At 48.2% G+C, this 19,145-nt stretch overlaps 1 protein-coding gene across 11 annotated transcripts in view; it reads left to right on the top strand.

The window, feature by feature from the left end:
- PCNT (pericentrin) overlaps positions 1-19,145 on the top strand; it is a 151,041-nt gene that overhangs the window by 29,220 nt on the left and 102,676 nt on the right. For all 11 annotated transcript variants that reach the window (XM_087417893.1, XM_087417888.1, XM_087417884.1 and 8 more), the window contains 6 exons: positions 779-1,022; positions 1,772-1,859; positions 7,868-8,024; positions 9,091-9,308; positions 15,025-15,494; positions 16,967-17,528. In XM_087417893.1, coding sequence (XP_087274019.1) covers positions 779-1,022; positions 1,772-1,859; positions 7,868-8,024; positions 9,091-9,308; positions 15,025-15,494; positions 16,967-17,528 — 1,739 coding nt within the window. The remainder of the gene's footprint in view (positions 1-778; positions 1,023-1,771; positions 1,860-7,867; positions 8,025-9,090; positions 9,309-15,024; positions 15,495-16,966; positions 17,529-19,145) is intronic.

Here is a 19,145-nt window from a genome sequence, read left to right as displayed (position 1 = left end):
CTTATGGGAACTTTGAGTTGAAACATCTGGGATAATGACCAGTTTACATCCACATTATTTGAAAGCTAATTAATTATCAATTATCATAGACCAGCTGGCAGCATTCTCTTGATCAAAATAGCGATGGTGACAAGTTCTCTTAGAATCTGTGTTACTGTTTTGTTATGTGTACAAAATGTCACAGACTTACAGTTTAAGAGCACACACGTTTACGGCTTGCAGATATGTAGGTCAGAAGTCTGGGATGGCACGCCTGCATCTTCTCCGCAGGGTCTCCCACAGCCAGATCCAGGGTCTTGGGCTGCGCCTTGACCTGGCTCACTCAGGTGATGGCAGAATCAGTCCCTGTGGTTGTAGGACTGAGGTCCCGTTTCCTTGCTGTCAGCAGGGGCTGCTCTTGGCTCCTAGAGGTGCCACGTTCCTTGCATGCAGCCCCTCCATCTTCAGAGTCCCCAGCGGCACGTGGAGTGCTGCTCACGCTTCCCATCTCTCTGACTTCTTCTACCACTAGCCTGAAAAAGCTTTCTGCTTCCAGGGGGCTTGTGGGATTTGCTGAGGCCGTCTGGGTCGTCTCCCTGTGTAAGGCCTCGTGTGCCACATAGCATGAGCCACGTGCAGTGCCCACGTCACATCACAGGTTCTGGGATTGGGGCCCTTTTTAGAATTCTGCCCTCTACAGCACACTACAGATATATCCGTAAATATCTTAAGTCTTAAATATCTCATTTTTTCTGAGTGCTTCATTTTAAGATGATTGTGTAATTTCATCCTATAAAAGAGTTAAATGAGCAGCCCCTGGCTCGAGCATCTCACCTGAAAGAATTAGAACACCTAAAGCGAGCCGTTGAGGAGCAGCAGCAGCGAGAGAGAACGGAGCATGAATCCGAACTAGAACAATTGAGAATTTATTTTGAAAAGAAATTAAGGAATGCTGAAAAAAATTACCAAGAAGACCTGACTTTATTACAGCAACGGCTGCAGAAGGTGAAGGAAGACTCTCTTCTGGAGTCTGCGGAAATCAGGTAAATAAAGCAATTTTCATCTCAAATATGTTTTTGAAATATGGGAACCTTGAGCTGAACTGAAATCTTGCGCTGTTTGTGATTTCGTTCCAGTGGAGACTATAATAGCCTTGTATTTTGGAAACATTTTATGTTTGGGCCTTGAAACATTAGACGTTAGAGCTAGGAGCTGAATCTGACCCGCAGGACAGGTTCGGACGACGACCTGCAGCATGGTGGTTGGGCAGGCTGTCGGGATCCCGCGTCGCCCACCACATCCCTGCTGCTGCCACACGCGGCTGAGTTGAGTTCGGAACTGGCTCCCGTCGCTGCCACAGATGCAGCTCACTCAATTGTGGTCATCCTGTCCCCAACACAGGAGTAGGATTGCCTTGGAAGGAGTAGGAAGGGCTTTCTCCTTTCATGCAGTCGGATCCCAGGGACAGAGCGGAGTTCAAATGGAAAAGTGCTGTATGTGGGGCCGGCCCGGTGGCACAAGCAGTTAAGTGCACGCACTCTGCTGCCACAGCCCGGGGTTCACTGGTTCGGATCCCGGGTGTGCACCGACGCACTGCTTGGCAGGCCATGCTGTGGCGGCATCCCATATAAAGTGGAGAAAGATGGGCATGGATGTTAGCCCAGGGCCAGTCTTCCTCAACAAAAAAAAAAAAAAAAGAGGACAATGGGCAGATGTTAGCACAGGGCTGATCTTCTCACACACAAAAAAAAGTGCTGTATGTCAAGTTTTTATAAAATGTTTTCTCTTTTAGTTCATCCAGTGCATTTTTAGAAGAGCCATCTGAAAAAGACAGAAGAGACCAACTTGATCAACTCGGCCTTCAACTGGAACAACATGAGGTGAAGGCCAGTTTTTTTCTGATTGAGATGTAATTGACATATAACATCAGTTTCAGGTGTACAACGTAGAGATTCAGTATATTTATCTGTTGTGAAATGATCACCACAGAAAGTCTAGTTAACATCCATCAACACACTAGTTACCAATTTTTTTCTTGTGATGAGAACTTTTAAGACCTACTCTCTTAGCAACTTTTAAATATACAGTACAGTGTTATTAGCTGTAGTCACCATGCTGTACCTTACATCCCCAGGACTTACTTATAACTGAAAGTTTGTATTTTTTGACCCCCTTTACCCATTTTGCCCCCCCCGCCCCCGCCTTTGGAACCACCAATCTGTTCTCTGTATCTGTGACTTTAGGTTATTTTTAGATTCCACATATAAGTGAGATCATACAGTATTTGTCTTTTCTTTATCTGACTTATTTCACTTAGCATAATGCCCTCAAGGTCCATTCATGTTGTTGCAAATGGCAAGATTTCCTTTTTTATGGCTGAATAATATTCCTTGGTATATATTTAACACACATTCTTTATCCATTCATCCATTGGTGGTCACTTAGGTTGATTCCATATCTTGGTTATTGTAAATAATACTGCAGTGAACATAGGGGTGTAGATATCTTTTCGATTTAGTGTTTTGTTTTCTTCAAATAAATACCAAGAAGTGGAATTGCTGGATCATATGGTAATTCTATTTTTAATTTTTTGAGGAACCTCTATGCTGTTTTCCATAGTGGCTGCAACAGTTTACATTCCCACCAGCAGTATACAGGGGTCCCTTTTCTCCACATCCTTGCCACACACTTGTTAGTCTTGTCTTTCTGATAATAGCCATTCTGCCAGGTGTGAGGTGATATTTCAGTGTGGTTTTGAGTTGCATTTCCCTGATGATTAGTGATATCACGCCTCTTTTTCATGTACCTGTTGGCCATCTGTATGTCTTCTTTGGAGAAATGTTGATTCAGATCCTCTGCCCCTTTTTTAATTGGATTGTTTTTTGCTGTTGAGTTGGATGAGCAATTTATTTTGTCATTGAGAAAGATTGTGTTTTATTAATCTTTAATTGAGAAATGGACTGTCTTTCATGTTACAAAATCTGAATTTCCATCCTCACAAATGCCTTCTGTGACACACATCACGTAAAGGAATGCTTGCTTTTGTGTTTTGTGAATGAGTGTGTCTGGCGACTGAACACACTGCATTGTGGTCTGTTTACAACAACAAACGTGGTTGGGTTGAAGGGCATAAATCCGAGACGGCTTTCTACGACAGCCTGCTGTCCTTCTTTGGGCCTGCCCAGGCTCCTGTCACACCTGCTGCCGTGAGCGGGGCTTCCTCCTTCTCCTTGAGCTCCTTGAACTGCCTGTTGTCCCACGTTCCGAGAATTGGCAGAGTGTAATTGTGCATTTTTTGCTTTGAGTTGCATGTTAAGCATCTTTTCCTTGGCCTTTACGTTCTTCCTTGGATTGCCTCCGTGCGTTTGTTTCTGTCATTTTGAACCTTATAGCACTGTCCAGAGAGAATTTTCTGTGACGATGGGAATGTTCTGTATCTGTGCTGCCGGTGTGGTGCCACCAACACACGTGGCTGGTGTGACTGAGGAACCGAGGTTTCCTTTTGTTTGCTGGTGGTTACTTCATGCGTCTGAGCCCCTGGTCTCCTGGCCACTGTCCCGGGTGAGCAGCACTCACACGTGGTGGAGTGGCCTTGCCCCTATGCGGTGTGCTCTGCCCTGGGTGAGCACCGGCTTTAGTCTGAATGTCTGTTGTTCTCGGTCGTTTAGCTTGTGCCATAACAAATAGCACAGACGGCAGCTTAGACAACAGACGTTTGTCATCTCAGAGCTGGAGGCTGGGGCTCTGAGCTCAAGGTGCCAGCAGGGCTGGTTTCTCCTGAGGCCTCTCTGCTTGGCTTGCAGGCAGCCGCCCTCTTTCTGCCTCTTCCCATGCTCATCCCCCTGTGCATGTGCACCCCTGGTGTCTCTGTCTGCAAATGCAGTCACGTTCTGAGGTGCTGGGGGTTAGGACTTCAGCATAGGAATTTTGGGGGACACCCCACTTGCTTCTTCCTGTCACAGATTGCTTCCAGTTTTGCATGTTAACGTCCTTTTGTATAAATATCTGCGTACATGTGCTGATTTCCTAGGGGCAGGAGTGTGGTGGACGGCACTGCCCTTCCTTTCACTTCTCCCCCCGCCACCTTCCCAGTGGGCGTGGTGCCGGGTGCTGCAGCGAAGCCTCCTGGTCCTCATGGGTCCGTCTCTGTGTCCACTGCTCTCTACTGCCCTGTAGTGTCCTGCCCTGCCCTCTGGGTCTCCTGCTCACTGCTGTCCTGGGATGGCCCTGCTCTCCCGTTCCCCTGGTCCTTCCCCTCTGGCCGGCCCCACGCCCTGTGCTACCGGGGGAGCAGGTGTGCATCAGTCTGCGTTTACTCCCTTTCTTTGCTGCACCTGTTCCCTTAGCAGAGTGTAAAAGGGCGTGTGGGGGGCACAACCTGGGCCTCGCACGTCTGAGAGCTTGTTTCGTTCTCACGTGTGTTTGACGGGATGTTGCGTTTGGAAGGTGGTTCTCCGTCGTCTCTCCCCGTGATTTTCCATTCCTGTGCTGCTTGTGCTTCCAGCAGCTCTCGGGGCCCCTCTTTGTTCTCTGGAGTTCTGAGACGGCTGTTTGTCTGTCTGTGTGTGTCCGTTTCTCGTGCTAGAAACAAGGAGGTGCCGTGAATCTGAGACTCCTCCTTCGCTTCTGGGAAGTCTCGTGCTATTCTATTTATTTTGATAACTTTTCCTCCATGTTCTTTGAAACTCCTGTGAGCTTCATGCTTGACCTCAAGAATGAAGCCACCAGTTTTCTTAAATTTTCATTTCTCATCTTATGTTGCTTTTGGTTCTACTTTGTGAGTAGGAGATGTTTCTATCCTTACTCTTCTAATTCTTCAGTTGAATTTCTTATTTCCATTATCATTTTTAATTTCTAGGGGCTTTGCTTTCTTCATCTGTGTTCTTTTATACGTCCTCCTGTTCAGCGTCGTAGTTGGAATGTTTTGCTCACCCCTCTGAAGACAACAATTAGTGTAAAAGGTTTCTTGTGCCTCCTGTGTGTCCCTGCTGTCCATCTGTTTGTCTGTGTCAGTCTCTGTGTTGTGTTGGATGTAGGCGTTCCCTGTGTCGGTGACCCATGGCCATTCCTTCACGGGAGGTATGAGGCACCATCAGGTCTTGGGGTGCCCTCTGACCAATGTCAGAGCTCTACTTTGGGGGGCTGCATGTTGGGCTCCCCTCCCGGGGCCATTTGGTCTTCCTCAGCCTCCTGCTGGGGTACCTGTGGAGAGGGACCCCTGAGGAGAGGGGCCCGGGGGCTGTGCTACATCCCACCTTAGTCAGCCAGGTCCTCACCACTTCCTGCACGCCCAGTCTCCCTGGTCCACAGCCCCTGGGGGTGGGCTGCAGTCGCCCCCATCGCCCCTGCTCCTGCCTCCCGGCCTCCTGGGCATCTGGGCAGCTCACATGTGGCTCTTCTCCTTCTCTTCTGTAAGCCAGGAAAGTTCAGCATCCAGTGATTTCTGTCTTCCAAGTTGGTCAACTTTGATTCGTTTCTTCCCAAAGGTTTATAAACTAAATTGTTTCCTCTTGAGCCAGCCCTGATGACCTAGTGGTTAAAGTTTGGTGCTCACTGCTCCAGCAGCCCTGGTTCGTTTTCCGGGTGCGGAACCACAGCTCTTGTCTCTTGGTGGCCATACTGTGGCAGTGGCTCACATAGAAGAACTAGAAGGACTCACAACTAGAATAAACAGCCATGCACTGAGGCTTTGGGGAGGGCAAAAAAAAGATTGGCAACAGATGTTAGCTCAGGGCAGATCTTTAAAAAAAAAAAATTTTTTTTCCTCTCATTTTAGTCATATTTCAGGAAGGGGGGAAAATAAAGTGATGGAGTGTGTGTCTGTTTAACCAAAAATCCAGTGTGTATGTATGCAGTGTGTGTGCGTGCAGTGTGTGCGCGTGCGTGTGCGTATTTACAGTTTTGACCTGCCGGTGGCTTGTTCCCCCTGAGGGAGCCTGGCTGAACGTCCCAACATGGTGTGGGAGCCCCTGCTTACCCCCCGCCCCGCTGGACGTGGCCACAGCTTGTGAGGTCCTCACCTGATCGCTGTCTCATTTCAGCTTGCGCTGCCTTAGTTAAGATGGAGGTTGACTCGGCACTTACTCATTGACTGTTCCGTCTGTTTTATGCTTTGGCTTCTGCACCTTTGCTGTTGTATGTGCCCTTTTCTCTGGTTCAAGTCCCCACTCTGCTCATGTTTGGACTTAGCTGTGCATATTTTCACACTTGCTGCTGGGCCCACGTCTGCAGTGGGAGTCCTTCCCCTTGCCCTCGGCTCTTTGTCCCCATTCTCAGAGCGTCACAGTATTTTCCTGTGTTTTCGTCTGGTTCTTTTAAAGTCTTTAATTTTAGTTTTCATTCATCTGGAACTTAGCTGTTGTCTGGCGGGAGGTGTCGGCTCTAAGTTTATTTCCTTTTCCTTTCTTTTGTTTTTTTTTTGGTGAGGGAGATCAGCCCTGAGCTAACATCCATGCCAATCCTCCTCTTTTTGCTGAGGAAGACTGGCCCTGGGCTAACATCTGTGCTCATCTTCCTCCACTTTATATGGGACGCCGCCACAGCATGGCCTGGTAAGCGGTGCATCGGTGCGTGCCCGGGATCTGAACCCGGGCCGCCAGCAGCGGAGCATGTGCACTTAACCGCTATGCCACGGGGCCGGCCCCTGTTTTCTTTTTCTAAAACGTGAGTCGCTCTTTCAGGCCTGACTCGTTGAATTTTTTCTTCCAGTTTGAAACATGACCTTTTTGTGTACTTAGTTGTCACAGGGACATGAGTCTGTTTCTGGACTCAATTCTTCTCATCTGTCAAGTTTTTTATTCCTGTAACAATATAAGAATTTAAGTTATGACTTAAAAGATAATTTGAGCTCATTGGGAGCTTGAAGTTTAGGTTAATGTGACTTTTCTGTGAGTTTTCAGGAAAATGGATTTACTGGTTGCATTTTAAAGGAAACAGGAAATGTTGAAGCTTGCACTGAGCACTCCATCCCTCCTTCCTCCCCCCTTCCTCCTTCCTCTCCCCTCCCTCCCTCCCACTTTCCTCCCTCCCTCCTTCCCTCCTTCTTCCCTCCCTCTTTGCTTCCTCCCTGCCTCCCTCCTTCCCCTTCCCTCCCTGCCTCTTTCCTCCTCCCTCCTTCTTCCTTCCTTCCTTCCTTCTTTCTCTCCTCCCTTCTTTCCTTTCTCCTTCCTTCCTCCCTCCCTTCCCACCTCCCGCATGAGGATGCTGGGCAGGCCCTGTTATCAGGGCTGGTTGCAGCAGCCATCAGAGACCCTGCCCTGGGGGAGCTCCTTCCTCATGGGGGTGGGCCCCAGGTCATGAGCAGGCCCAGCATTAGCTCTGGAAGGGGAAGTACAGGGGAGGGTGATGCGGAGGAGGGAGTGAGGGGGCTCAGGAGTGAGCTGAGTGGAGAGACCTGGGAGCCCCCACAGGGGAGCAGGGTGCCTCTGGCTGAGGCCCTGGCCTGTGTAGCTGGTCACAGAGGCCATGTGGCCTGTGAAGGACAAAAGGGAGTAAGCCAGAGCCTGACCCTAGGAAAGGGAGGGCGAGGGACGAGGGTCCATTGGGCAGGGTCTGCTTGCAGCTCAGCTCCAGAAAAGTTCTGGTCAGGCTCCTGGGAACAGCCTGCCTGGCGTTCCTGTGTCCAGTGCTCAGTGTTGGCCACGGCGAGTGTAGCGAGGGTGTGAGGAGGATTCATCGACTCCGTGGCCTGTGAGCTGCAGTAGAGGGTGCCCTCCTTCTCTGGGCTGCTGGCAGCATTTCCATGAGGTAGTCCTTCTGGAGGTGAGGTGTTGGGGCAGGGAGAGACAGCGTGAACTGCGCGGCCTAGTGAGGGTTACCTGGTTGGCAGGGAGTAAGTAACAAGGCACGGAGGCTGTTAACACGTTTCCTCTGTGTGATTTCCCCACAGGAGAGCCTGTGTCTGGACACACCATTAGAAGAAGACCACCGGGGCCGAGTCACAGCAGTGAAGTCCTCTCCAGAAGTCCAGCAGGAGGCGGAACTCACAGGGGCCCGGGTGTTGGAAAGGGAGCAGCATGCAGGGCTCTCGGAAGAGTCTGGCCAAGGTGTGTGCCCTGTGGTGCTGCCCTCGTTGGCAGGCGTCTGGCCTGCGGCAACGTTTGGTGGGAATGTCGGGCACCTCGGCCATGATTGACTCCACGTGAGTGGTGATGTGGGTACGCTGGCCCTTTACTCTGCAGTGCTGGTGCTGGAGGCCTCCCCGGGGGGTGTCCTTACGTGGGCGGCTCAGAGTATGTCAGGAGAGGGCCCAACTGGGCGCAGCACTGGGGTTGTGGGAGACTGGGGCGGCCAGGAGGTGGCTGATGGAGAAGCTGTGGTCATCCCATGGGTGCGGCAGATGGGGACGGGCAGTGGCCTTGCTGCTGAGGAGAGCAGGTGTAAGGCCAGCCCCGGATGCCGATTCCAGGAGAGACACCCAGACACCTGATTTCCTAGCTCTGTCCCCCTGGGGGTGAGCGCTGTTGCCGTCCCTCGTAGAGCTGAGGAGGGAGGCAGAGGGTCCCGCTGTGAGGGCGTGGCAGGGTCACGGTCCATGCCGGGGTGTCTTGGTTGGGCTCCCTCAGAGCTGGGCAGGGCAGGCCGAGAGGAGGACCGTGCCCCCGAGAGCCGAGGTCACGCTACGCTTGTCTGCCCCTCACTGTTCACCTTTCTGCGTGAGAAGTGCCCCATGGCCATCACGTGATGTGCTACCTCACTGGGCACCGGTGCCCGTGTACTCACCCTCGGCTTGCTCTCGCACCCAGGAAGGTGGCAAGCCCTGGAATAGTTCGGAAGGGCCTGGCCCAGAACTGTGCGTCCCCCGTGGCTGGTAACAGTCACCTGATACACAAAGTAAAGGAGCACACTGGGTGGCGGGTTGGTGTGGATGACTCAGGACGGGTTTGTGAGGGGCCAGCCGCAGGGCGTGTCATCTGGGGGTGGGGCACAGTGACCTCTGGGCCGACAGTTGGTGTGTGGTGTCCACTTCTGACACTGCACTCACCGGGAATTTTCAGAATCTAAGTGTCTGTGTTGTCTAAGGCGTTTGAAGGAAAGTGTCCTGTCCATGTTGTGTGGGTGTCCTCGAGGGTCGTGCCTGACTGTCCTCCCTGCTTCCTTGTCCCCTCGCAGAGCGTGCTCGGGTCTGTCTCAGGTATGCGCAGGACACAGCCTTGGAGGTGGAGACGGAGGTGGCAGCCAGAGTCTTGAGTTTGGAAACCGAGCACAAGGTTAAACTCTCACTTCTTCAAACAGAGCTCAAGGAAGAAATTGACCTCTTAAAAATAGAAAATAGAAATTTGCAGGAGAAGTTGCAGTATGAAACTCGCCTGAAAGAGGACTTGGAGAAAGTAAGTTGTGACTCCTCAGAGCGAGGCGCTCCTGCCCACTTCCATGTGCGGCTCATGGGCCTCCTGTGAACAGGCGGCCTGTGCCAGCCGGGTGGTTAGGATGTCGGTCCACACAGTCCTTGAGCTCCATCCGTCCCACCACCAGGAGCAGTGTTTGGTTAGTGCCTTCCTCAGTCGGGAAAGGATTCCACTCTGAGCCGAGGCCAGAGTTTTGACTCCTTGTTCTTGCTCTTTCCACCTGCCTCCAGGGGTAGGGGAACTGGCCGGGCATCCTCAGAGGGGCTCCAGGAAGAGGCTTGAGCCGGGGGGTTGGCGCATGGCCACCTGCAGGCCTTGTCCACCTCAGTGTCTCCAGTGGCGTCCCGAACCCCCGGGCTCTTCCTGCTGACTGTTGGTCATGCAGCCACAGAGAGCGCACAGCGCGAGTGCACGCTGAGAAATACGTTATAGCACATAAACCTTCACTAAGTTATTCATGAGCTTCATTATACAGCAGTGCAGGCAGGGCATGGATTTATCACTATGTTGGAATAATAGAATTAAAGTGACTATAATTCTTTTGATTTTTTTCATGTGTTCTAAGCTGTATTCCCTCCACTTGGTGCTTGTGCCCGATCTTCTCACCCATGTTCTTCCTTGTGAGGGTCTTCTTGGATTTTCACTCTCCATCAAAACAAAGTTTCATAGGAAGCTGTTGTTACCTGCAAGTTTGATCACACGTTATTCCCAAAACTAAGGCATTGTGAGAACTTGGAGCAAAGTAGAGTGAAGGAAGGAGCTTTGTGGAGGCTGCGAGGGCTGGCCATGTCGGGGCTGCCATGGGGGCTGCAGTGCGTTTGCTGGTGGTCTGCCTGCTGTGTCAGCACTAGCCTCAGGCACTGCTTATCGAAGGACAGACTTGATGTTCAGGTGTGTGTATATGTGGTTCCTGGACCACCGTTTTATCAACCTATATCAATTATTGAGAGAGGGGTGTGGAACTGTTTCTCTCTCCCTTTAGTTCTGTCAATTTGTTTTTTTTGTGTGTGAGGAAGATTGTCCCTGAGCTAACATCCGTGCCCATCTTCCTCTACTTTGTATGTGGGACACCACCGCAGCATGGCTTGACAAGTGGTGTGTCGGTCTGCGCCCAGGATCTGAACCTGTGAACCCCGGGCTGCCGAAGCGGAACACACGAACTTCGCCACCCTAGTTCTGTCAATTTTTACTCTAAGTATTTTGAAGCTCTGTTGTTTCACACATACACATTTATGATTGTTATGTCTTCCTGAAAAACGTACTCTTTCATCATTCATGAAATATCCCTTTTCTCTCCTGTAGTGTCTTTGTATTGAAATCTACTTTCTTGTGTATGACTGTAGTCATTCTAGCCTTTCTTTGCGCTTTGTTTGCAAGGGGTACCTTGTTCCTGTCCATTTTACTTTTGATCTGTTGAGAGTAGCTGCCCGGAGCTCGTGTCAGACCCTGCAGGTTAAGGGCTCAGCCTCGTGAGACTGCACCGCTTCTGTCTGACGTGGCTACAAAGTCAGAACGTTCCATGCTCCCCAGGTTTAATCATTTGCTAGAATGGCTCACAGAACTCTGGGAGATAGTTTACTTCCATTTATCAGTTTACTTCCATTTATCAGTTTGTTGTAAAGGCTGTAAACAGGAACAGCCAAATGGAAGAGATGCACAGGGCAGGGTGTGGGGGCACGCAGCTTCTGCGCCCTCTTTGTGCATGCTGCTGTCCCAGCACCTCTAGGTATTCACCAACTTGGAAGCTCTCCGAACCCCATCATTGAGGGTTTTTGTGGAGGTTCCGTTACGTTGGCATGATTGAATAAATCATCGGCCATTAGTGACTGAACTCAATCTTCAGCCCCTTTCCCTACCCTGGAGGTTGGGGGTGGGCTAGAAGGTCCAACGCTCTGCTCAGGTGGTGGTCTTTCTGGGGACCAGCTCCTGCCTGAAGCTGTCTAGTCATCTCATTAGCATACAAGAGACCCTCTTATCACTCCAGAGACTTCAACGGTTTTAGCAGCTGTGTGCCAGGAACTGGGAACAAGACCAAACATTTATTTTTTTATTATGTTACACATATGGACAGCATATAGTTGGGTACTTCTTTTTAATCCATTCTGACAAACTCTACCTTTTAATTGGAGTGCCTAGTCTGTTAACATTTTGTGTCATAATTGATATGGTTGGACTTAGGTCTGCCATTTTACTATTAGTTTTCTACGTGTTTCATCTGTTTTTCTTGGTTTTTTTTCTTTTTTTTGTTCCTCTGTTCCTTCTTTCTTGCCTTTTTGATTATTTGAATATTTTTTAGAATTGATTTTAATGTTTCTCGACTTCTAAGTTATACTCTTTGCATTATGCTTTTAATAGCTGTTCTGGGGGCTAGAATATAGATTCTTTTCACAGTCTGCTTAGGGCTAATGTTGTGGCATTTCATGTGAGCTTTAAGAGTCCTATGATGGTGTGGGTGCGTTTGTCATCTCCTCTTTGTCTTTTATGCTCTAATTTTCATGTGTATTACATCTCCTGTTGTAAACTCTACAATATGATAAGTTTTGCTCTGAACAGTCGTATGTACTTGAAAGAAATTAAGAGGAAAAACAGTCTTACATTTACCATTCACAGTGCTCTTCATTTCTTCCGGGAGATCTGAGTTTACATCTGGTGTCACTTCCCTTCAGCCTGAAGAATTTCCTTTATTTAGCATTTCTTGTTTTGCAGATCTGCTGTACAAGTTTTCTTTTAGCTGAAAAGTCTTTATTTCACCATCATTCTTTTTTTTTTTGTGAGGAACATCAGCCCTGAGCTAACATCCATGCTAATCCTCCTCTTTTTGCTGAGGAAGATTGGCTCTGAGCTAACATCTATTGCCAATCCTCCTCTTTTTTTTTTCCCCAAAGCCCCAGTAGATAGTTGTATGTCACAGTTGCATATCCTTCTAGTTGTTGTATGTGGGACGCGGCCTCAGCATGGCTGGAGGAGCGGTATGTCGGTGTGTGCCTGGGATCCGAACCCCGGCCGCCAGTAGCCGAGCGCGCGCACTTAACCGCCAAGCCATGGGGCCGGCCCAACCATCATTCTTTTTTTTTTTTTTTTAATTTTATTTATTTATTTTTCCCCCAAAGTCCCAGTAGATAGCTGTACGTCATAGCTGCACATCCTTCTAGTTGCTGTATGTGGGACGCGGCCTCAGCATGGCCAGAGAAGCGGTGCGTCGGTGTGCGCCCGGGATCCGAACACGGGCCACCAGCATCAGAGCACGCGCACTTAACCGCTAAGCCACGGGGCCGGCCCTCAACCATCGTTCTTGAAGAATATTTTTGGTACATGTAGAAGTCTGGGGTGACAGTTGTTGTTCAGGATTTAGAGATATTGTTCCTTCTAACCTCCTTGTTTCTGATGAGAAGTCAGTGATCATTCAGTCTGTATTTCCCTGAGTGTAATGTGTCATTTTCTTTTGGCTCCTTCAAAGATTTTTCTCTTGATCTTTGGTTTGCAGTCATTTTGCTATGATATGCTAGGTGTGATTTTCTTTGACATTTTTTCTCATGAAATTCTTAAAAATTAGTACATAAAATTGTGAATATTTGAGAAAAGGAAACAGGGATCCTAAGAAACATAGTTAACTAAAAAACAAAAATTTAGAGCTGGCCTGGTGGCATAGTGGTTAAGTTCATGCACTCTGCTTTGGCTGGCTGGGGTTCGCAGGTTTGGATCCTGGGCACGGACCTATGCACTGCTCGTCAAGCCAGCCTGTGGTGGCGTCCCACATACGAAATAGAGGAGATGGGCAGAGATGCTAGCTTAGGGTCAGTCTTCCTCATAAAAAAAAATTTATACTAGATCTTATCTTTTCTTATTTATTAATGGTATTATTGAAATGGTGGTCTGTTTTAATAACTTAAAAAACATTCTCTACATTTATGTCTTTCACCAAATTTGGGAAATTTTCATTAAGTATTTTCTTCAGTTTTTTCTTTCTGCCTCATTCTTTCCTTGCTTTTTGGAATTCTATTTACATGGATGTTATATCTTTTGATTCCTGAAGTTTTGTTCATTTTATTGTTTCTAATCTTTTTCCCTTCCTGTTGGTTAAATTCTTTTGATCTTCAAGTTTACTGACTCTTTTCTTTTGTCATCTCTAATCTGCTTTTAATTCCATCCAGTGAATTTTTAAATTTCAGATATTGTGTTTTTCAATTCTACAATTTTGATTTGGTTCTTGTTAATAGTTTCTATATTTTTGCTGGGATTTTCTATCCTTTCATTCATTATGAGCATGGTTCCCTTTATGTCCATAAATGTAGTTGTGATAGCTGCTTTAAAATGTTTGTGTCACCTTGGGGTTGTTCTCCATTGGTTGTGTTTTCTCTTTAGTGTGGGTCATATTTCCTGTTTATTTGTATATCAACTAATTTTGGATTGTATCCTGGACATTGTGAACGACACATTGTGGAGACTCTGGATGCTGTTATGTTCCTCTGAAGAGTATTGATTCTTTGTTTCAGCGGGCAGTTAACTAGGCTGGATTCAGATTCTGCGCTCCGTCTTCTTTGTGTTGGGCTGCAGTGTAATGTTCAGTTCTTTTAGCCTTAGCTGGCCTGCCCTTGGAGTCTGCCCACACATGTATGGATGAGGGATCAGCCTGAGGTTTTGGCTAGGTTTGTTCACAGATTTTGCAGCTTTCGCTCCCTGCTTCTGTCCCAATGGGATTTCCCCTTTCACTTTCCAGCTTCTCTGTTCAAAAAAGTGAGATTATGGGATTTCTGTGTGCATGGCACAGACAGATAAATCACTTAGTGCCATTTTTTCTTCTGGGTGTCAAACCCCTCTCCATGATCTGCCTGCTTTTGGATGCTCTCCTGGGCCTTCATGTAGTTTCTTATATTTTTATCCAGAATTTATAACTGTTATCTCTAGGAGGGTTGGTCTGATTAGAGCTTCTCAGGCGTCACCAGAAGCAGGGCCTAAACTTTATTTTTAATAACTTAGTTTTTCAATGAAGAGTTGAGGTCAATCTTACATACCTTTTTTGGTTTTGTTTTTTTTGATGATGTTCAGTACTTGATTGACCTACTTTCTTTCCTTTATGAAAATCAGGATATTTCCTTGCGTTCAGCTTTCTGATTCATCTCCCTTTTCATAAGGTACCTTTAAAAGTGTTAATTTTAGCTCACCAGCCTCTTGCTCAAGTTCCTTGTATATCCTGGAATATAAATTGTGCAAGCCCAGAGACATGAACTCATTACACTGCTTGCTGTTCTTGCTCAGACTTCTAATCTCCTTGCTGATGGTGGTTCCGCTCTGTCTGGGGCAGTTGGCCTGTCCCTTGACAGAAGACCCATGACGTGTCTGATTTTCCCCTGTTGCCGGTCCTGGCACAACAAAGGCCTCCAGCCCCACCTTTGTGTGCTGTATTCCTGTGTGTATGTGTTCAGTTCAGGTGGTTTTGGGGCCAGCTCCAGAGATAAGGAACAGTTGGTTCTAGGTGCCAGGATGTGGACACATTTTACTTAAGCAGAGAGTTATAAATTTGTTCATTTTAGGTTCCTTGTATTCCCATCAACATAAGAAACATTCCTATTGCTCTGATCAGCATAATGCCTGTATGTTGTGGAAGTTTCGCTGTCTTTAGAGGTGGATTTGGGTCATTGCTGCCAGTAATCTTTTCATTGAATTTTTTCCTTCTTAATCAAAACTATGTTATCTGTAGGTAAAGCATAATTTAGTTGAAGATCACCAGGAAGAACTGAAGAAAGCTAAGGAGAAGATTCAGCTAATGCAACAAGAATTCAAAGAAAGAGAAGCAGAGTGGAAAGTTACAAATGAGGACCTAAAGAGAAAAGCTGAAGAGAAGTTAACACTGATGCTCCTTGACCTGAGAGAACAGGCGGAGTCTGAGAAGCGGTCACTAATAAACAAGTTTGAGCTTCGAGAAATCACAATGAGACAACTTCAGGACCAGCAGGCGGCCCAGATCCTGGGCCTGGAGGGGTCCCTGATGGAGCAGCAGGGCCGCCTGCGGCAGCTGGAGCTCGGGCTTGCAGGGGACGAGTCTCTGCAGTGCAGCCAGTGCGGCCGGGAGCCAGGCGGTGGTCTAGCCCCCACAGACCAGGACCGGGAGCTCGCCACGCTCCGCCTGAAAGAGGACTGTGCCTTCCAGCTAATGTTGGCCCAGAACAGGTGGGTGATGTTCTTGTAGCAGTGTGTTAAGTTGGGAGCCATCTGCCAGGTCCCCATGTGAGACCTGATCCCGAGACACCCAGCAGAGAGCAAGAGGCAGGTTCCCTGGGAAGACGTGCTGTTGTCTCTCAGTAGGGCGAGAAGGTCTGCAGAGAGGTGGAGCAGAGTGTGGGCGTCCTGAGTGCTGGACACTTGGTGTTCAGGACAGAGCTACGGGTCCCGTAACTGAGACGTGCTGGCCAAAACAGCGTCCAGATTCTTCCTTTGGAGTCCTTGTCTCCTTGATGGACACTACTGTGCATGCATGTTTCACATCATTTTTGTTCTTTGCAGAACTTCAAACATCATTTATCACAAGGACATGCAGTTTATCCACACAAGTTTTTTGTGTTTTTTAAACTCAAATAGATATTTAAAAAAAAATTTTTTTTTTTCTAAAATATATACATACTTCCCTAAAGTTTTAAATAGACTTAGGACATGATTTCATCCTTTGCCTCTGTTGGTGCTGACACTTTTTGCAGACTTGGGGCGTAATGGCCAGGGGTGTTTGTGAGTCTTGGGGTCATCAGACCTGCTCTTGGTTCTGCTGCTGCTTGTGTGTCAGCTGCTCCCCAGCATCATGAGGTGCAACAGCTTCTGCAGTGGGGTCTGAGAACTCGAGTTCGCATCCTGGCCCCCACTACATCTGAGCTGGATGGACATGGGCACAATGCTCAACCTCACGAGACCTTAGGGCACTCCCTGTGCAGTAAAGGTTAAATGGGGTAGTTTATGGAAACGCTTTCATGGTATCTGGTGCACAGTTAGCACATAAAAATCATCGCAGCCCGTTATCTGTGTGAACTTACCAAGGCACGTCACCAATGTATCATGTGTGCCTGGTAGAGATGCCAGGCTCTTCCCAGTTCCTAGTGGGATTCTGGGTGCCGTAATTAGAAGTGAGTCTTCCTGCCGGCCTCCGTTTTTGCCAGGCAGCACCACTTATGGCTGTTTTTAATTTATGTCCCTTAATTCACAACTGAAGAGTTTTCTTAGGTCTTTTGAATGCTCTTTGCGGCCCCGTGGGCTCCCGTAAGCCGTGTGCCGCCCCTTCCCTGTTGAGGTCCTTCTCACCGTGAGTGAACAGTCATGCCTGCTTTGCCATGGTGTCTGTCGGAAATGTGTATGTGGTTTCTTGGTGTAGATCCTGTGTCTTTCACTTCAGTCTATGGCCGGGGATGCCTGGGCTCTGGCCTCAGAGCTCCTCTGGCCTCATGTGGCCCCTTTACTCTCCACTTACTTCTGGTGGTGGTGCTCAGACCACATGTGGCGGAGGGAGAAGGAGTCACAATAGTTAAATCCAGGAGTGATAATCTTCCCAGCAGACGTAGTGTTTCCTATAGGAAATGTGAACAGGTATTTCAAAGTGAGGTTGGTGCTTTTATGACTGCATATTTTGCTGTTTGTGTTCACTTTGCATGTCATCCCAGGTTTTTAGAAGAACGTAAAGAAATCACAGAGAAATTCACTGCGGAACAAGATGCCGTCCTGCAGGAGGCCCAAGAGAAGCATGCTAGCGAGCTCCAGCTCCTCCAGGAGAGACACCAGCAGCACGTTCTGTCCTTGACGACGGAGCTCCAGACCAAACACCAGTCTGAGATTGATGAACTGAAGGCTTCATTCGAGAATGAACGGTGGGCTCTTTCAGAAGCTCGTGTAGCTGAATTGCAGACAAAACATGCTGCTGAAATCAGTACTTTGGAGATGAGACATTTGTCAAATCTGGATTCTTTGGAATCTTGTTACCTGTCTGAAATTCAGGCCATACGGGATGAGCATAGGCGGGCCCTAGAGCTGTTGCGAGTCGACCTTGAGGGACAACTGCAGAAAAAGGATTCTTCTCACCAAATGATTTTGGCTCAGGAGTTAGAGAAACTTAAACTGAAACATGCCGAAGAGCTTCAGTCTGCCAAGGACAGCCTGAGAATTGAAATGAGCACTCAACATGTGGAAAGTCGGAAAGCCCTGGCCGCTGAGCTTCAGGGGGCACAGGTGAGGCGTCGGGGTTGCTTTGCTCTTTCTCAGGACAGGTCTCTTCCTTGCCTGTGTGTTTCAGCTGCATGTTTGTGTGTGTCTGTGCAAGTGTGTCTCTGCACGCGTGTGTCTGCATGTCTCCTGCACTGCACTGTCAGTGCTAACTTTGGGTTTCCTCAGGTGGGTGTAGGACAGTGAGTTCTAAGGGTTTTCTTGGAGGCTCTTTGGTGAAGGCTTTGGATCTCTGGTCCTATAAAGATGTGCGTATGTGTGTGTGCACAGAATTCTGTGTACGATTTCGTTGGTTAGAGTGCTGCTCAAGGCTAGCCCCTGATCCCTGTGGTAAGACTTGGTTTCAGGGGCCTTGGCTCCAATTTTCCTGTTGTGCATATGGAGCTTCTGTTCTCCTTGATGGATGCTTCGTGAAAGTAAACCCTTCTGTCGTGTTTCAAGAGCAGTGACTGTCCCTTGGCGCAGGTACTGTAAGTTTTAGTATGAAAGGGAATTTCTGGAGAAGGCCCTGTTGTCCTGGGCTGGCACCTACCTTTCCTCATCTGCAGACCTGCAGCCCCTGTGTCTCAGGAATTTGGATGTGTTTATTTGGCCTAAAACTGTCTTGCCGCGTAGACTGAAGTCGCTGTGGGGTCTCATCTCCTCACAGTGCTTGGGGCTGCTCTGTCCGGTGCGGGCGCAGTGGGCGTGCCAGCCCGGGGGCAGACGGTGTCAGGTGCCGCCACATGCGGGGCGGGATGTGCACCTTTTTCCTAGGGTGGCAGTGGAATGATCTACAGCTGATGATGCAATTAAAAATTGCTATTCTGAAAAATTAGTACTTTGTCAAATATTTAAGAAGTAGATATTCCAAATTACAAAATAGGAAATCTAAGGCTTGTGTGAACACAAATACCAAGTGGAAATTGTTCACTGCCCAATTCAGACAAGCTTGATGAGACGTTCCCCAGAGGGTTTCGTGCTTCACTCCTTGTCAAGCAGCTCCAAAAGTTAGTTTATTGTTAGCCTCCATTCAGCTCTGTGTAAGATAGAAGGGAAAAGGTAACCTTGATTAATAGGTGTGATGGCTTCATTTTATGTTGCAGCTCTGCCTGTTGTGTGTAGTCTGAGGGTGTGCTCTTGAGAGAACTCCTAGAAAGCAGGGCACATTCAGGCTCCCTCTCCTGGTCACGGGCGTGGGCAGAGGGACGGTTGCCCATCGTGAGCCTCTGGTCTGTCCTTGCATTCAGACCTCAGGGCAGGTGTTGGGGCAGTCCCAGCCATAGGCTTCTCCTTTGGAGTGGATAGAGCCGCAGTGTCCTTTTGGTCTGAATTTAGAGAACTGTCTGATGATGCTGGGTGGTGCCCCTAGGCCGGCCGGCCCTCTCCAGCCGCAGGCCCTCAGATGTCAGTTTCAGTTTCCTACTATGCAGCCAGATCTGTAGATTTAAATTAGATTTTCTTGATTTATTTGGTTTGAAGAAAATGAAGTTCTAAAAGAATATTCAAGAGGGAGAAACATGTATATGTTTACATGTGAACACTAAGTGTTTTAAACACTGGCTTACTGTTATTATAGGTGGCAACGTTTGATTGTAGGAAGCCTGTGGAATGTTTATCACCTTGCAGAGAGGTGTGTGTGGG

Source organism: Ceratotherium simum, chromosome 27 (assembly GCF_057802395.1).
Source record: "Ceratotherium simum simum isolate JZ-2026a chromosome 27, ASM5780239v1, whole genome shotgun sequence".
Taxonomy (NCBI): domain Eukaryota; kingdom Metazoa; phylum Chordata; class Mammalia; order Perissodactyla; family Rhinocerotidae; genus Ceratotherium; species Ceratotherium simum.
Note: the sequence above shows the minus strand (reverse complement) of the source record. Positions and strands in the feature narration are given on the sequence as shown.